The sequence below is a fragment of the Diadema setosum genome, chromosome 3 (assembly GCF_964275005.1).
Source record: "Diadema setosum chromosome 3, eeDiaSeto1, whole genome shotgun sequence".
Classification (NCBI taxonomy): domain Eukaryota; kingdom Metazoa; phylum Echinodermata; class Echinoidea; order Diadematoida; family Diadematidae; genus Diadema; species Diadema setosum.
The window spans coordinates 44,200,589-44,220,699 of record NC_092687.1 but is presented as its reverse complement, the minus strand read 5'-3'; the positions used below and the strand labels follow the sequence as shown (position 1 = coordinate 44,220,699).

At 37.7% G+C, this 20,111-nt stretch overlaps 1 protein-coding gene and 1 pseudogene across 2 annotated transcripts; one reads left to right on the top strand and one right to left on the bottom strand.

Annotated features, from left to right (window-relative positions):
- The first annotated feature begins 1,253 nt into the window (after positions 1 to 1,253).
- LOC140226601 (uncharacterized) lies at positions 1,254 to 12,665 on the top strand. 2 transcript variants are annotated; one of them, XM_072307055.1, is made up of 8 exons: positions 1,254 to 1,325; positions 2,309 to 2,483; positions 2,752 to 3,060; positions 6,582 to 6,758; positions 8,436 to 8,717; positions 9,542 to 9,829; positions 10,962 to 11,102; positions 11,817 to 12,665. In XM_072307055.1, exons 3-7 carry the CDS (start codon positions 2,844 to 2,846, stop codon positions 11,096 to 11,098), a joined length of 1,101 nt encoding a protein of 366 aa, XP_072163156.1. In that variant the 5' UTR covers positions 1,254 to 1,325; positions 2,309 to 2,483; positions 2,752 to 2,843; the 3' UTR covers positions 11,099 to 11,102; positions 11,817 to 12,665. The 2 variants fall into 2 exon arrangements, with proteins under 2 accessions (XP_072163156.1, XP_072163157.1); XM_072307056.1 differs by lacking the exon at positions 1,254 to 1,325 and having other exon boundaries at positions 1,744 to 2,483.
- Positions 12,666 to 15,418: 2,753 nt separating this feature from the next.
- On the bottom strand, positions 15,419 to 17,405 carry LOC140226612 (heparan sulfate glucosamine 3-O-sulfotransferase 6-like; annotated as a pseudogene).
- Between the last annotated feature and the right edge of the window lie 2,706 nt (positions 17,406 to 20,111).

Here is a 20,111-nt window from a genome sequence, read left to right as displayed (position 1 = left end):
GTAGTGGCATGGCCGTGCGTGTATACGGTGGACTGGTACATGGTACGGTGGTGGTGAACCGGTTGCGTGCTGGCGCAGCGCAAACCCTACGGGTGCAAACCCTACGGGTGCGCGTATGCCATCAATGCCAGCTAGCTAGTGTACGATACACAAGTTCAGTGTGTCCTAGGGTCTATTGCACTGCCGGCTCGCTTGTACCGTTCAATAGTCGACTATTGCACTGCCATTGAGAGTGAGCGTTGGATAGCTGATTCCTCTGAATGTCATGTGACCCGCATTCATCCAATCAGATGGCAAGATTCCATACATGTGTTGTATAATATAGGAACCTATATACATACAACCCAACTTGGAAACTTGTAAATCGAAATAATGATGAACCTGTTGATGGTTTGGTGTAGCTATTGGTGCAGATTAAAGGACAAGTTCACCTTCATAAACATAAGGATTGAGAAAATGCAACAATATTAGTAGAACACATCAGTGAAAGTTTGAGGAAAATTGGACAATCGATGCAAAAGTTATGAATTTTTTAAATGTTTGTGTTGGAACCGCTGGATGAGGAGACTACGACAGCTTGTGAGTCATATGCGTACAACAGTATAAAGAAAATGTAAAAGAAACTTCAACATATTTTCACTTTTTTCGCATAATAAAAGAGCACTTGACTTGTCTCTTTCTAAAGGCAGGTGGAATAATATTACCAATAACATGTGTCGGTAAGGAGTCAGGGTAATGTGTACTTTTTTCAAAAGATGGAATTTTGTGAAATTCTCTTTATATTTTCCTTATATTGTTGTACGCATGTGACATCTAAGTTATTCATACACAGCAGTAGTCTTCTCATCCAGCGGGTACTGCACAAAAACTTCAAAAATTCATAACTTTTGAACGGATTGCCTGATTTTCCTCAAACTTTCAATGATGTGTTCTACTAATATTGCTACATTCTCTCAATCCTTATGTTTATGAAGGTGAACTTGTCCTTTAATGCACTGCACCAATTCCTATATTTATTCATGATTCTCTAGATCTACAGAAAATTCTTTCTTTATTTTCTTCAATAGCCTGTCTTTGGTCTCATACAAACATATCGCGAAAGTGCATGCTCATACAGGCACCTGCATAGTACATGGCCTGAAAACTTCACCCACTGAAGTATATCCCCGCTGAACGCTAGTTGGCGCACTCCTCCCAGCGTTTCACTTTTCGACCGAGAGTTGGCCATCTATCTCTGGAGTGCTAGTGTACGATGATCATTGATGATGAGAAGCTAGACTAGCCAGAGAAGCTGCTGCTAGCTAAGCCCAGATCCTAGCAGGATGGTGAGTCGAGCCTATTGTAAAGTGATATTTAAAGCTGTATTTCGGGGTATTATAATGGCAATTAAGATTATTATTACCAGTGTATGTTCATTGTATAATGTTTGAGGGCGATGATGCTAAGCAATGCTTATTTTTAGGATATGATTTTAGCTGTCAGTTGCCGGCTCCTGCTGCAGCTAGGGTCCTACAGTGGGATTGTAGTTGCATTTCCACTAGGCCTAGTGTAGTATTTCATCCACAGTGACACGTCGCGCAGTGTACCGTATGTTGCATAGTTTTGTGCGCGTAGTGTATGTATGTCGGCTGAAAGACGCTTGGGCGAAAGAAATTCGGTGGAATAATGTAGACCAAAGTTGATGGCAGGTTTGGAAAAAATAATGAGGTTTAGTGAACGTGTAAACTATTGGGATTGAAGGTATAAGGTTCATTGAAATGCTGTCGTGATCATGAGGGTGTAGGCGTGAGAAAATAAACGTGTAAATCTAATAAGGGGATTGTAAAGTAAGCCCCTGTTGATAGTGTATTAAAAGGTTGATTATTGCTTGGTAAGGGGTTGCCAGTACACTAGAATCTATAGCGTAAATAGTTCTCTAGTAGGCCTAACACGTTAGGCCCTATGTTGTTTACAGGCTCAGCATGTGCAAGTTACAAAACACTACGTTCAGTTGATTTCATTGTGTCTTGATCAAAGCGAAATGAAACAAAAACGAAAATTATGCTTTACTGCAAGGGATGTGGTTTGACTATTATTTTAGACAGTAACATTACCTTTGTAGGATTTATTGTTATTGGGTTTATCGTGGGCGTAAAGGAAACTTTTAATTGTAATGTAGATCTACCGCCTACCGGTAAGTTCTCACAATCATTCATACGACATTAGGTCTGTAACAAGTTAGTTTTATAGAGAAGAGAACAATTAAGAGATTACTATTTCACTTTGTTATTTCAATTTAAATGTCTAACGTTATTCATTCTCATTTCAGGACGGTGTCAGAATGTTAATGTTAACATCATGGAGTTTTGACGTGTTGCCGTACTTTCAAGAAGACCTCTCTGTTTGTTCGTGTCAGAGGCGTCGTTTGTGATCTATGAGATGTCACTGCTAAACATCGACCTGAAGACACACGACACACTCACAACACCAAACCTCAGATTATTGTGTGTGAATATGAATGAATATGATAAGCCTGCATTGGATTGCTGTAAAATTATATAGGGTCTAAGTTCTGTGTGTGTGAATGGTTTTGTTCGGTTTCGAGTGTTGTGTTCATTTTTGTAGTTATTTACAAATAGTTGTGTGTATCAACCATGTCATGCAATGACTTATTTAACTCATAGTATAATTCAACCTTTTGGTTGCCAATCATGTGATTTTGACATTACCATTTATCTATCTATTCATCATTTTATCTCATGTTTATTACAGTGAGGCTGGTTGGTGGATCAACCCAAAATGAAGGCCGAGTTGAGATATCGTGTAACGGGCAGTGGGGCACTGTGTGTGACCTTGAGTGGGATATGAGAGAGGCGCACGTGGTGTGCAGAGATCTCGGCTACTCATCGGCCTCAGCTATTTATAGGTCATCGCACTTTGGGCAGGGATCTGGACCAATCTGGGTTAGCTTGGCTCGCTGTGATGGAACGGAAAACTCTCTGGTTCATTGCTTTCGTTATCCATGGGGATGTCATGGGTGTGATCACAGTCTAGACGCCGGAGTGAGGTGTGAAGGAGACCGTAAGTTTGATTCATTAATTCACGCATTTCATAATGTACTGAGTAACTCGGGCCAATTTACAGAAATGAAAATAATAATAATATAAAAATCTAAGATGAAAAAAAAATGATTTAAAATTGAATTAAAGAAATCTCTCGCTCGAGTTTTGCTTCTTTCTTCATCACTCTCCCTCTCTCTCTCTCTCTCTCTCTCTCTCTCTTTATCTTAAGCCAATTCATACAGTGTTGTATGTACAAGCTTGTACGTCTAAATCAATGCACAATCTAGCGGGAGGCACAGTGATTGTGTAGTGTGGTTTGCATCGCCACGTAAATTTCAAACATGCACAAACTCTCCCTATATATTTTACAAACGAAAGTCCCTACAACTGAGTCTACAAAGTCTGGTAAAAGTTGAATATTTGTTGTTATTTTTTTCACTTTTAGACTCATTTAGAAATGACTGTACTACGCTGCCGTGTACGTGTACACTACCATACCGCGGCCAACTGTTTGAGTGCAGCGCAGAGTTCCGATTCAAACCATCGAATTATTTCGAAATGGGTAAAAGTGTCTTAACAGTAAATATTCAACTTTTGCCAGACTTTGACGAGATTCAGACAATCTGTTTTAGGTTGTGAAATATTGAGGGCGAGTTTGTAAATGTATAAATATCACAATACGAGGCGATACGAAACTACAACTTGTCCTACTTACAAGTAAAAGAATGATCGCCCGGCCCGGCGCGATGTCGGGCACGAGTCCTAGGGTATAGTAGGACCTATACTATTCTGAAAATCTTCTCTTTTTTTTCCATAATTCTAAGTCAGACAGTTCAGAAGTGCCTATGAAAGACAGAATTGGTATTCTGAAATTGTTCCCTGGAAAAAATTAGGACATCCTTATTCCCGCCCACTGCATTTTCTAATATTAAAGCAAATAAAATTACAAATTTTGTTTGGTATTATGCAAAATTAACCAGTGCGATAATATCCTTACGAAATTATGACGTCTGGTTAAAAACACATGTTTGTCTTCACCCGTGATACAGTTTTGAAAATGTACTACTTACAAAGAAAGAAATATCAAAAGAAAATCGCAGAAATTGTGGAGTGTTGTTGTTTTTTTTTTTTTAACAAAAATAAATTAGTCAGTGTATTATACATAAGCTACACGCGTGTGGTACATTGACGGTATGTGGCCGGCAGCTGGCGCGCCGGCTGGATACATCCAGTTAGCTACACGATCGACCAGCGGGCCGGGGCCCGAGGGCAGCGTGGCGGCCAGCGCTACCATCTACGCCTGTTTGCTGTGCGTATGTACAGTAACAAGCGAACGCTATTGAACCTACGCGGATAATTCTTTCAGAGAATATGTACACACATCAATACTTAGTTTAGGCATACATTCATGTATAGCTATCAAGTAATGTATATATAAAAAAAAAGAAGGATCTGTACATTTAAGATTTAGAGAACACATTGGCAAAGAGTTGTTTGCCTTGCATTTATCAAAGCTCAGTTCATGCATTTTGAGCAGCCTGAGAATAACACTTAATGTTATTAAAAAAAACCAAACTCCATAAAACATGTTGGCCAACACATTAACACCATTTAAACACAAATTCACGGAATAGGACCTGCCGGTCTACACAACCGAATACGTAACTACATGTATTTGTTTTGTCAGTAGAAAAAGAAAAAGAAAAAACTTTCGTGGCAAACAATCATATGACAAGAACATTTGAACAAAAGATGAATGAATAACCAAAATGAATTGAATAATAAACAGGAACACTTTTAAACGATGATTCACCTGTACAGTTTATTCATATGAACGTAGTTAATAGTTTTTATATTTGAAATAACCAGAGAGCAAAACTGAATAAAACGTTAACTTGTTATTCGGCGAAATCAAAGGTCTGGCATGATGTTTTGCCTTTATTTATTCGCTGTTCCTTTAATTAGTATATTAACGGAATTTAGGACAGGGTAAAGGCTCTCCTAATAGCTTTTCTTAAATCATTTCCAATTAAGTGCATTCTAGAATATAACAATTTCCTCCAAAGGTCAGAAATTATCTTCTTCCTAGATAGCATACTCATTAGAATATTTTCCCATTTCTTCCTATCTGTAGGCAAATTTGATAGGAAATAAAAGTTATGAAAAAGGTTAGGAATAAAGTAAGACAGATTTTCAGAATACGGTGTACTTTTTTTTTTGGAAAAATTCCTGATTTTAGAATAGGGAGAAAATCTTACCAAGAATGTTTTCAGAATACGACTACCAGTACATAACATTTTGAAACCAAGCTACCCTGGCTCATACGAGTGTGTTAAGACAACTTGTTCTTTCATGACGTACGTGGTGATGCTTTCTCAACCGCATGAACCTCAGAAATTCGACCTGTTTTGCTTGAAGCATGTGTCATTGTAAAATTTGTTCATCACTAAAAGAACAATAAAACAACCAACTAAACTATCCGGCGAGAATTAATACGAACATATGTGACCGTGCACCTCAAAACGAACATAAAGTCGCACACACTGATTTAGCGTGATGACTGAAAATAAGTGAAATGGGTCAACTTAGCCGAACTTGACTTTTTCATATTTTCTGAAAGATCGGGTCTTCTTTTACATTATGCTAAAATTTGGTATCATAAAATGGGCAGGAAAGTGTGTTTTTTTAGCAGTTTATCTCGAACATTTTTGGTAGAATTGTGTGATTATGTGTGTCTTTAGAATCCCTTTTTCATTTCTGAAAAACCTTGTCCACACTCTTCACTTTCAACTCTGATAACTTTTGAAAGGATAGTGCTACTGCTTTGAAAGTTGACATTAATTATGGACAGAATGTATTAATGAGGCATGCTCAATTTCAGTTTAATCTAATAATCCCTTCATTGTTGTTACTCTGGTGGTTTACTTCCTGTTTTTTGTCCCATTCATCGCACAGCCAGCACGGTTTGGTAAAGATTAAGCGCTTAGATAGACACTGCACTTCAGAGCCTCTCTTCTCAGTTCACACTTTTCCTGAGTTTGTGCTTTCTTTCCAATATTAAGATAGGTTAGGAGAGTCCATTTGATTTGAGTTATACATCATTTTAAAGCTTAAAGTCTGCTCTTTCAGAATATGGCCTTAACTAAAAATTCACGTCTGGCGACTTTTTGTTTGTTTTGAGGTGCAGAGTCACATATTGAATGCGTAGCTGTCATACACGCGCACTTGCTGTAAACCTAAACGTGTGGCGGGTAGCTGCGCTGTTCTATTATTCCGACCGAAAGCTATTTCCACCGAAAACCGTCTTAAAAAATCAACAGGATTGAGAAATGTTTGGTTTTGCAAATGCGGAAAATGATTTCACGCCATGCTTCCCTTCCTCTTTCTCTTTCGTCCTTAATCGAAAGCTCGATAATAGGCATTAATTGACAAACCTTCTGACGATTATCTATGTACAAATACAAAGTAAATCTTCCAATGTTATTAAAATTCTTTTCGGTTTGTTGGTTTCTTTCCCACTCTGTTCCTCATGTATTAAAGGAAGCGATAATGCTGTCAACGAGTCTGCTAGTTCTGGTCTCGCCTACCGTATCAATCGTTTTACATATTATAATGTTCGTAGCGAACTGACGTTCGCTCCAACCGCAGCTGACAATGGGGGCATACTTCAGTGTCATCTCATCGGCAGTGAACGGTCCCGAACCTTGGAAGTTCAGCGTAAGTAATTTAATTAATTCAATATCTGATCTACTAGGATCTGCGCGGAAGTCCAAATGATATCATGTTTGTTCGGTTCTCTCGGAGTATTGTTGAAAGCTATGCAGGTTTGCCAGGCATGCGATGATTATGACATTACATAACTTTCCTGAGAAGATAATAATATGCATATGATGCAATTATTAAGAATGTCCTTGATCCCAGAAATGTTAAGTAGCAAGCCCTCTCCCCCCCCCCAAAAAAAAAAAAAATACCTATGGTTATTTTTATGATGTAAAATTAAAGATTGTTGGTGTTCAGAACGAACTTGCTGCAATTTAGTGCAGGACACACGAGGCGCCAAAATTATATTATCTGTTCGTTAGGCAACATGCATGGAAGCTTTGTCGATTTTTGGGAAATGATTGTACGTGTCTATGGCTGCGTTTATGAACTTTCCCCTGTTTAGACGGCTTTCAAAAGCCCTTTCCATAGCCCTTTCCAAAGCCCTTTCCAAAGCCCTTTCCAAAGCCCTGTACTATTAATGTGACGCTTGCTTTCTAAGAAGGGACGGCGAAAAGCAATTACATGTACCATCATAAAGACATATATATCTTCCTTTGAGAGTGACGAGTCATGATTCAATGCCACATGAATCAATTGTCTTCCTATCTGTGAGGCAGCTCCAGTTTAGCACATACTTCAAACATTTCTTAGTGGCGGCATGAGACTTTGTCTGCGTTTATCAACTTTCTCCTGTTTAAACGGCTTTCAAAAGCTCTTTCCAAAGCCCTTTCCAAAGCCCTTTCCAAAGCCCTTTCCAAAGCCCTTTCCAAAGCCCTTTCCAAAGCCCTTTAGAAACGGCTTCCAAAATAGTTGCGTTTATCAACTCTCTTCGCGAACACGATAACTGGAATGTCACTGCACAGCTGCATTGCCCAATTCGACCCGAGGAGAAGAGGTCACATAAGGCGCGCATCGTTCGTAACTGCAGTACAATACTACAAAGCCGTTTCAAAACACCTTTGCGTTTATCAACTTCAAAAGGCTTTTACAAACAGGTTTCTGAAAACCTGTTTAGGAAACCTGTTTGGAAAGCCACAAATTTGCGGCTTTTGAAAAGGCTTTCCGAAAGGGCTTTCAAAACAGCTTTGCGTTTATCAACTCGTAAAAATTCCTTGAAAGCTGTTTGGAAAACCTGTTTCTGCCGAGAAAAGGAGAGTTGATAAACGCACCCTTTCGAAAAGGATTTCCGAAAGGGCTTTCAAAACAGCTTTGCGTTTATCAGCTCGTAAAAATTCCTTGAAAGCTGTTTGGAAATCCTGTTTCTGCCGAGAAAAAGAGAGTTGATAAACGCACCCTTTCGAAAAGGATTTCCGAAAGGGCTTTCAAAACAGCTTTGCGTTTATCAGCCCGTAAAAATTCCTTGAAAGCTGTTTGGAAAACCTGTTTCTGCCGAGAAAAGGAGTTGATAAACGCACCCTATGATGAGCAGATTTTACGTACATGCTTTAAAAGCTATATCAATTCTTGCCGATGACAATTTAATGGATAATTTCTGGATTAACTTTAAAAAGCAGATAACATTGGATCATACTTTTTGATTATTCAATGTACTGAATTCTATCAACATCGTTGAATGAAATATGAGGATGAATTTTATCATCCGTCTACCTCTAACTCTCGTCGTCTCGACAGACCGTCCAGCAGACAATATCATCTTGATCAAGATCGTTGACAACGAGGACGGACAAGAAATTAATGGCCTCAGGATCACATGTGACGTCGACCCACGTGACCAACCATTTCCACCAGTGGGAATATACGAGATTGCAGTGAATGACGTCATCGAGTCAGCTTCAAGCTCCCCTTCCTTGATCCTTGAGTCCATTCCGAGTGAATGCGTTGAAATCTCCTGCACCGGTATCAACGACATCGGAAGGACGAACGCTACAAAGATTTACTGTCCAAGACGCAACCGTAAGACAATAAAACGTTCCATGATATCGTAATTTTTAAATCCCAAAGCTTTTGTGATTAGTACAAGGAAAAATCAATTTCACTTCATTATTACACGTTTTTCTCTCCAAATGCAATTGACATGAAGCCATTTTTTTTTTTTTTTTTTATGTAAGGATTGACAATATACCAAACTCGTTAGTACTAGCTTTATTGCTGGTAATTGCACGTTGATCCGCTAGTATTATATACTAGTAGTCTGTACATTACTTGTGTCCATTCATGCAAGTGCTAATGACTATGAATAAAGAAATCCAGGCAAGCAGGCTTATGGGTCTTATCACTATAAGATTTTTATATTAATATCTTTCTTCATACCCCGAACAAGTCTGTTTTCAATTGGCAGTAGCAAATTTGTTCACGTGAACACAAGGGCTATGGTTGTAGAGTAGGTTGTTGTACTTGATTTTTATACAAGGAAAGTTTAAATTTTAAGATTCAAATGTTTCCCGGGAGTGTTAAGGTGTTAATTACTGTTAATTAATGTTTTTGGATAAACAATGCAAATTTTGTAAACATAATAATTCTATGAGCATCGTCAACCAAACTCGTCAGTGTCTGACCCGTTAAGGGAATACAATGAGGATTCTCCTTCAACCGTTCAATGGACTTTGTTCACCTTTGACCCCTTGATTTTGTTCAACAAGGATGTTCATGATTTGGGGAGAATGCAAAGTACCTGACAAATAAAGACACAGTAAAAAAAAAAAGAAAAAAAAAAGAAAACCACCATCAATAACAAAACAAACATATTATGTATATGTGTGTGTGTTTGTAATTCTTAGGTCACGCGCCTCCAGCGAGTGACATCCTCTCCATCGAGACCCAGGAGATCAATGGAGAAGGAAACCAGGTCATTCTCGTTATCACGTGTCACATTAGTCCCGAGGACCAGCCCGCCCCACACCTTCACTATTACACCATCGCAGTCGACAACACCACGCTCTCCTCGTCCAGCATCGCCTCGGCTCTCTTCAGACCACGCCCACACAACAGGTGCATCAATATCACGTGCTCGGGGACGAACGGGATTGGTTGGACCTACACCAGGCTCGAGTATTGCTTGGAGAGAGGTTAATCTACTTTTGATGTAATGATTTCATTCGTCTCTGGACTTTGATAGAGCAAGCGTAAAAATGTGTAATGTGAAACACTACATAATGTGGATGATAGTGTAATGTAACGGGTGGTGTTACATTTGGAATGTTATTATGAAGCAGAAATGAAGGAGCTCAGGTACAGTTTTGGTACTTTTCATCGATGCAAAGTGTTTATTCACAATCGTTCAGAAATATCATGATGAAGTTCAATGACAAGTTAAATGACGAGTATGTACATCAGAGTAAAATATAGAAGTATCAAGATGCAGGAGAGAGAGCAATATCAAGTATAGGTTGACTCTCTGATGTCGAAATCATGATCTCCCTTGGGGCCTTGGAAAGAACACCAAACTTGGAAATGTTCAATGGGTATGTAATGGGTGAGAATTTTGGTAAGACAACCAATCAAAAAGGGATAACTAAAAAGAGTACCAAAGGGGTTGTCCTAAGGGGTGATGTTTGACCAATTAAAAGAGGGGGATTCTTTTGTGGAGGAGGAAGTATTATAAGATAAGTGGCAGACAAAGAGTCTGGTGGTTCACAAGGTGTGTGTATATAATATTTGGGTAATTAAACCAGGGACAAAGAAGGGTTGTTACAAGGGTGATTGAATGACTCCTTGATGTAAACATCAAACAAGGGTAATTAACGACAGGAAATTAATAGTAAATAATCTTGGTGTTATATTCGGAGGTGAGTTTACAAAAACAAGGGAATTTAAGTTGAGTTGTTAATGAACAGGAAGTTATCCCCAAAATATCCTAAATATACATTACAATAGCTCCAATTTTGTCTAATATTTAACTCTCACCTTCATCCCTACATGCTAGATGATATATTTCTTCAATATTCCTATCATATTCAAATGTATACCTCAAGAATTTAATCAAAGTAATTCAATTTACTTTCGAGACTTTGTGTCATTTTCACTCTTGTTTTGAATATTGTTATGATATGTTCTTGAAATGACAATGTACGACGTAGATAAAGTGTACGAAAAGACGTGTGTGCAAAATGGTCTGGGCCTTGTTCGTTTACCTTCGATTATCCCATTAATTGTGCTCTGTCAAAACATTACAGTCATTATTTTGGTTTGGCCATACAGGTCCCATTGCTTGTCTGCATCGCGGAGCTCTTCAGAAGTCGTCGACCACGTACGCCTTGCTCTTCACAACGTTGTTCATGTCGGTGATGACCTATGTAATCGTGGTGATGAAAAGAAGAAAAATTGTCATCCTCTGAAGAGGTACTATAGACTTCCTTTTCTACTACATTTTCTTCCTCTCATTTTTTTTTTCCCTTACCGGTACTTTTTCTTTCTCTTTTTCTATCCTGCCTCCTACACCCCCTTGAAGTGCTCCAAAATCTTTTTACTCTTTTACCTCTTTGCCTCAATCTTCTTCTTCCCGCTCTTTTCTTGCCTATTCAATTCATTCTTATTCATCGTTGGCATCTTCCTCTTCTTCTCCTTCGGATCTTTGGTATTTAGCCTTTTAAATTCCCATATTGCCAGACATAAGATGCATGGAAGTAATTGCAAAGGAGAGCTAAGGGCGGCAGGTTTTATAATTTCAAAGCTTTATCTAATACTGACTGGACGCGTGAATGAGAGAAATACGTCTCCATCTTGTACTCATCCTCCGTGACCGGTTTCTATCAAAGTGTAGAGTAGCAACACTATTTTGAGACAACGACATTGGAAACGATTCCCTCGTAACAATAACCAAGAATAACTGAGCTTTCTATTTCAATGCAATTTTTCAAAGCGTTTTGTGCGGTTTGCTGATGTAGTAATGATCACATGCAAACATAAAAACCTAATTTTTATAACCTCTTGAGGCTTTACCTGTATATCTGAACACTTTAAATGATAGAGGCATTTTCTCCTATATGTATTCAGATGTGTCTGTCTAATGTCCTAACCTTCAAATTGTTTCTGTCCTTTCTTTTGTATTTTTAGTAATAGATGGAGAGCATAAACTGGATTCGTGATCTCATATTCATGTTTGCCATTTCGTTCGACAAAGAAAATTCCCCACTGACGGATGTGGCAGTAAAGGAGTGTAGTTCATAGAGTCTTAGATCCATATTTCAGTCGAGATCCTACACTATTTAAACACTAAAACGGACGGAATACGTATAGCCATAATGTACAAAGAGGTGGAACTTATGCAGCGAATTTGACTATTGTGTCCTACAATTACAAAATGGTATACTTTGTTTAAAATGGGCGTGATCTGTAATCAAAATAAATTTACTGGTCTCTTTTATTTATTTTTTTCAAATTAATCGTAACTCAAGTTTGGGTTCCCGCACGGAGAAAAAAAAATCACACTTTCACATCAACATGCGAGATTTAAGAGCAGTAAGGTTGATGATGATGAACAGAATTGATGATGAACAGAAAACCAAAATATTTCTCATAATCTGTACGTAAGTGATGTCAACTGCACGGACTGATATAGGTAAGAAAAAAAAATGCTATGTCTCTGAGTGAGGATTTTGCATCTTCCTATTTTTGTTTGTTTGTCAGACCTTGTTCTCAATGCTGAAAGACAGTTGAAGGAAGAGACGTTTAGTCCCCGACACGAGGACAATTACTTGAAACCCTCACAAGTATGGTTTACTGGTTTCAAAACCCGGCATTACTTTGCTTCTTTATCCAATGCATTGGATCAAAGCATGATCAGTTTGGACTTGGGTGATGAAAGGATTGCATGATTACAATTAAGCCTTAATGCGGTAGTATATAGGATTGTCATTGTAAACGCATTTTACGCAGTAAAGACTTCTTTTGAACATTGAACAATCACATTTCTATCAAACTTGTCTCGTTTCTCTATTTAAAGTGTGTATTAAAGTTGTTTAAATTCTCAATTTGTCCGACAGAGAGAAGAGAAGGGCAGAATAGAAATCACGGTGACGAATTTTATACGATTTATAAACAGTTTATTCAAGTGTATAGGGAAGGATATCGACAAAGGCGCCTGTAATTTAACTTTTAAACTAAAAGAATAGAGCAATGGTTTGAAGACGAAAAACGAAGATAGGCGAGTGACGGACGTGACATCGAGACGCTTGTGTTTGTATGTATGTATGCGTGACGGACGTGACATCGAGACGCTTGTGTTTGTACATGTATGTATGTATGTATGCGTGTATAAATATGTACGTATGTATGATTGTGTGCACATGTGTAGGTGAAAACCGTGTAATTTCGTGTATAATTGTGAAGTAAGAGACGGATGCTAATACTATTCATGTGTAAGGCAAACTGTTGCAGGTCTTAGGATGTGAGTGTATTGATGATGTTCAGAACTTTGTTTAATTTGACGACAGAGAATGAATGAATGGTTTGAGAGGGGAATAAAGAGATCAAGCTAGGTGTATACATGGATGAATGGATGTATGATTGCAACTCCTTTCTCATGAAATTCATGTAAGACTTTATGTGTGTATGTACCATTTATAAGTGTGCGTAGCTATGTATGGATGTATGTTTGTATGTATTGTACACTGTATATCCTTACCAATGAAATTCATGTAAGTCTGTACGTACATGACGAACCAATGCGCGTATAGGCCCCTATAAATTATGTATGGATGTATGCTTTTATCAAATTCATGTTAGAGTGTACGTACTGTACAACGTTGTATGTATGTATCATCTATCATCAGTGTGCGTACACCGTGTAGATATGTAGGTATCATTGATGCATACATTATTATGAGAGTGTGAAGACGGATTCATTCACGTATCCAAGACGTAATCACAAACGGATTATGAAGTTGGTATATCATTTATACACATGCGTATACTACTATAATAAAACATGGGATAGATATTGCGCGGATAGTCTCCCATAGAGTAGTTTGTGTTCACAAAGATCTACGTGAAATGGATGGCCCTCTTGTCTGAAAGCAAAAGTTAAACCTTACCATTCAAGAAACCAATTTATTCTGTCTTTGTTTACATAATTCTCCACATTGCTCTATCGAGGACTCTTTGAATTCTTTTCTCTTATTACCTCTTGTCTGAAATCAAAAGTTAAACCTTACCATTCAAGAAACCAATTTATTCTGTCTTTGTTTACATAATCATTGTACATTATGCGTTAACCATTAACCATTATCATTACGTTCCCGTTAAATACTTGACTTATATTCCAAGACAAGAATATCTGCTTCAGCCAGTGTGTTTAAAATCAAAAGCAGATGGTGTATTAATATTCTAAATTTACGAATTTATAAACTATGCGCCGTAACGTCCTAGCCGATTTTCCGACGCAGATTTAATGTAGGGCCCAGTTAAGCAACATGAATTTTGTGGTACTTTTTGTTTTTATTTCATTTTTTTTTTGAGGGGGGGGGGGTGGGGGATGTAATCATATAACATGCATTGAATATAGAATGAGTTAAATACTTGTACATTAAAAAGCTTCAAGTCTGAAAATGCGATAATACTAACGACAGAATATCCGCGAGTTTTGCGATGACGTGTTAAATACATGTCATGCCACTATAGATCAATTTATAATATTCTTGGTGGACCCACATTATCCATCAAATTTAAGTTATTTGAAGGAATGGCATAGTATTGGTGGAGATGAGGATGGGGCTTTTAACTTTTTGCGAGATAACAAGAAATCCACTTAATAGGTAGAGCATACCATTCTAAGACGAACTCAAAGCTTACTAGATAAAAATTGGTTCTTAAATGGTTGAGACATCAAAAAGAACTAAAACAAAGGCCATTTCAAAATCAATTTTCATCAAATAAACGTTGAAGCCCTCTGGAATTATGTGCTCTTTCATACTTCATAAGAGGTTTTTCATTACCACACACACACACATACACACACACACACACACACACACACACACACACACGCACACACACAAACACACACAATGTTGGAAACCTGAAGTTAGATCTCAACCGAAACTATACGATCCTTTTAATCCAACTTATTTCACATTAACGCCTGTAGAGATCCTTGTAATTTGATTGGTTGTTTGACATTGATTATTCGGCCCATTTCAATATGACGTCATCATCCGTGCACTTGTGGTTCCATTTACCGTGCAATTTTGGATCCATACGATTTGCTCCATTGCACGCTCACTGAGAGCAGGGAGGTGGAAATCTCTTCCACCTCCCTGCTGAGAGCCCGGCATACTACGCGTACGCTTGCATGCGTTTTGCAGTGTATGTACATGCGACAGCGCGCTACATAGCGTATAAAGCGCCCACTGAGCATTCTCGCCATCTCAGATTCTCTCTTGTTTCTAAATTATTGATAAAACATGAAAGGACAAGGATCTCTTCTAGGCGTTATATAAAACAAATAATAAATGTTTTTCATTCGTGCAATGGACAGAATATTTCACTCGGTGAAAGATGAAATTTTTGATCCATTCAACGAGGCTGCGCCTCGTTGAATGGATCATTTCATCTTTCACCTCATCAAATATTCTGTCCATTGCACTCATAAACATGCATTATTTGTTTACTGACCTATGTTGAAATCAAATGCAGACACTGCAAGCGAGTACTATAGTCTGATACCATCTTTTCAGTAAGAGTTTTTTTTTTTTTTTTTTATTAGCCATAATTGACTATGATTGAGTAGGCGGCTTTTACGCAATACGTATATTATTATAGATTGTCGCTGTCAATGATTACAATGTGTTAAGCTCAAGATTGATGTTTTATCAAACGCTATATAATATCGACGAGCTGTTGATATCAAGGAACGGATAAAAAATACAACACACAATGCAGACATAAAAACAGCAACATCGATTTGAAATACCGGAGTGTGATTGGCTGTCGACTCTGCCTCAGTTCGTCAGTCACCACAAAGTCCAATGTAACAGTGGTTACTTCGGTGAATCACTCTATAATGAAGGCACAGTACACTCCCGTTATAGCGAAATCCTCGGGACCAGCATTTCTCTTTCGTTATTCGTTATAACATAACAATTACAGTATAACTATTACGCAATCCACGCAGCGTGATTTGAAGCGTCTGCCCATGCAGACGCTCTGTTAATGTTCATAAAATTTTTGCTTCTTTTGACCATAACTTAAAAAATGTACCTTTATTATGTAGTGACCAATATATCATTTAAAAGGTATTATTTTGTACTTTATGACAGAGACCGTACTTCAAAATCTTCAAAAACGGACTTATAATCGGTTTTTGCAAACAAACTCTTCGTTTCTTCCGCTACTTTTTTTTTTTTTTAAGCGACCCACATTTTGTCATAACGGAGCATATTTCTTTTGTTTTTCTTTGTCAATGGCACTTTGAAAAGATAGCATATTGACGAAAAATTTGTGCCGTATACTAAATGGCGATGATTTTGGGGGCCTGAACTCTTACTTCTTTATATTAGCACAATTCACTGTAACCGTGTTGTTGTAACGGGAGTGCAAAGTACCCATGGATTTTTCACTATAGATCAAGAAGGGTCTTAATTTTGACTACCATAAAGACGTTTAGTGTTTGCTTCATTTTGTTTTCTATGCCCAAGTAAAATTTTTCCCAACCATTCGTTCAAAGACGAGATTGTGTGGGTGATAGAAGTCCTTCAATTTTCGCTCAACATCTTCAGCTACGAAGGGATGAGGGCGCCCTTTACCTTCACGCATGCAGACATCTTCACCATCGTGATGCTTGCAATAGAAGCCTTTGGTTTTATTAAAGTATATTTTCGACTCGTCGAAATACCTCGTCGAAATAGCTCGTCGTAAAGCCCGTGGCGGAGAGCCGTATTAGTCTCTTTAACATCACCTTTATTAGAGAGGAAGGTCTTTTTGAAGCCAGCGGGGTTTAGCGCCCTTTTTAGAGGCTTGCCTCCAGTGACAATATTGTGAACATAGCTCGATACCAACCGTAACACGGGATCACGAACTACTACGATGAATTTAGTCGTAGAGGGCAGCATGGACTTAATAAGCAGTGGAACCCTTTTGTCACGGATGTAAGTTGGTGTCTTTTCCATTGTAAGCTGATACTTCGACGAAACTGGCATAATATCGCGATACCAATCCATGCCACGATTAAAGTTGTCGTTCCAAAAGTAGACTTCCTTCGGTTTATGCGAGTGCACAAGATACGGATGCATGTCGAGAAAGAAGGAGAGCGCCCCCCGTCCCGCATTTCGATACACCGATTCCGATCACATCTGGTAATCGTTTTCGACATTCCAGTTTCTCCGCTGCCGATGAATTTGTTTTCCAGTCTGTGGGACATCTCACGTCAATGGGAAGAGTTCTGGATAAATTTCTGAAATCATTTGCAGATTTTGAGGTTTTATTTTCTTCGTTTTTATTTGCACCTACTATGACAGCGGCCACCCCTCTCGATGCTGTGCTATAAGGTGCGTACTCATTATTGTCCTTTGAATTCGGTGGAGGAGCAATGAAACAGGAATCGTCCGATGTTAAGAACCACGTACCCACCAACAAGAGCTCCGATGGCAAACGCCCTCAACCATTCATTCTTCACCAACATCGTGACGTCGGAGGGGAGCCGTTCAAATCAACCTGTATTTAAATGCAGAGTATTATGACAAATGAAACGCAATAAAGCACTGGTAACATACAGTGGTTGTAGGTATAGAGTAAAAGTGCATCGGATATAATCATCGGAGTAAAGTAACATAAACAACACGAACAAGGAAGAGAGTATAATCATTATATAGTCTTAATGCCAGACGCCGAACCTTATTTTACCGTCTGTCAAATGATTTCATCCCATTTCGTTTGCGATGAATCCGAATCTGGATTATGAATTTCTTGCATCCTTGAAGGTTTTGAAATATTCAAGATGATCTTCAAGATGCTTACCCTATACATTTCCTTAGAAATAAAATGGAGAAAAATAGCAAAGAAAAACAAAACTGTTCTCCTGTTTCGAGAATGCTGAATCCGAATCTGGATGATTCAAGTCTGGAATCCTCATTGCCCGAGGATTCTGAAACATTTAACTGGAGTCATCCTAAACATATTAAAACTTCAAAGGTTGCAATAGAGAGTTGACTCTATCATCATTATATTCAGATTGTAACCTTATACAGAGGGTAAAACCATTTAAAAAGCAGCAAGAAGAACACACAAAATACAAACGAACGGTAAAACAATTCAGGAGGCCATTGAAATGTAAGTTTGGAGCACAGACTGTTTCTATACCAATATTCGAAATTAATCAGAGTGATGATGTCTTCGCTTTGACGTCACCACTATAGTACTTCATGCGTATGATGGCATAGATGTAACAACAGGAGTATGATAGTTATACGACTGTATCTCGTGCCAGTCGGGACAGATTGAGCGAAGGAAGGAGTCGGACGGTTATGTCTGTGAACATAACAAATGAAATAACACCTGATTTTTTTTTTCTGTGAAATCCACCTGATACTTGTTTGTAAAAATATGATAGAAAAGGGAGACATTTCTCATTCTTAATAAAGATGCTATACCTTAAATGAGCCGAAATTGAAATACATAATGCAGTGTGTGTAATGTGGATCATTGATTCTCATTGTGAATTCTTTAAATTGCTTTATATAATGTTTCAGTAGGCCCTAGACAGATTCTAATTCTTTACATGCAAATGAAATGAAATCATGAAAATGTATTAGAAGCGTGATAGTAGTAGGACCTAGATACGTAAACAAAAATATCATGAAAAACTGTTCTATTTTGTGAAGTCATTAACATTTTTCGAAGTTAGTTTATTGTGAGGACATGTTTTCATAGTGGCTTTTCTTAAAGTCAATATCATCAATAAAATGTATAAAAAGAGACACAAGATTCTTGCTACCTATATGCCATGATCACACTTTAGATAATCTTTAGATCCTGTTTTCACCGCAAGTGGACAATTACGTTTGTCATTAAAAAAAAAAAAACAACTATAACAACACACATGAATTTTCCCACATGATATAAGAGGCAAAGACTATACATGCCTTGGCATTCTTGGTTGAATTATGACCATTTTAAATGAAATTTGTATATTGTGCATAGTGAAAAACAAAAAACAAAAGTGATATATGCCGTAGTTAAGACAGCTTATTACCACTCAAGACTTTCCTTTGAGAATATTAATTTGACTTTTATTTCTTGTAATACTCTGACTACCGTCCATTTTGCCCCATAATCTATAACAATTTTCTATAAATCCCATATTTTGTTGATGATTTGATACGTTGTATCCCTTGTTTGTTAAATGATATATTATTCTTTTCCACCTTTGTCGATAAGTAATAAGGGCTGCAGGCATATTAGGCATAAGGGGCAATTCCATATCATTTGATATAAACTAGAAAAAAGATAAACCAGAAGAAGAAGGAAAAAAAGCAACAAAAGTTCCACAAAAAAAAAAAAAAATCCGACCAAAAATGAAACATTTGGGGGAACTTAAACTGTCAGGTGTTCTCACGAAGTAGACCTACTAATCTGTTAGGATCATAGGTACGCCTATGTGTTATATAGTCGAAGTATTAAACGAGGGATACAATACAATACAATACAATACAATACAATACAATACAATACAATATTGGTATTTATATAGCGCTCTTACAAAAATGCAAATGTATCACAGCGCTTCACAAATCCATCTTACACTTGGGAGGTAGGAGAAAAGGGAAAAAAAAGTACAACAGACAAAGAAAAAAGAAAAAGAAAAGAAAAAAAAGAATAGAACAGAATGATTTAGTGAGAAATGTCCTCTTTTACTTTCATATTTCTGCTGCAAACGAGTCTTATGAAAGATAAAGACATAAACCCCAGAGTACAGTATATGCTATATCTTTGACAGGTAAATACTACCACGCCATTTCCATTGAATGCATCACTGCCTCAGATATCTACACAGGATTTCCAAGTATTAGATAAAGTTGCAGAATACCGACAAAAAAAATAAATAAATAAAAAATAGGTGGCAAGAACAATTAGTAGTAATTGGTGCAACGAACAATAAAAACATGAAAAAGAATTACGATACAACGTCATGTAATAGGTAATTCCTACCTATTATTTTGTGTTTTCCATTAAGCCTTACAGAACCAAATCTTCAGACAAGACAATGCACGTAATAACAGTATGCCACATTTTTTGCAGTGTAGTATCGACGAGATGTTGATTTTAAGCAAAGGATAGAAAGAGTACAAAAGGATGCAGACATAAAAAGAACAAGTCGAAATAACGAAGCATGACTGGCTGTCGTGTAGACAGTAA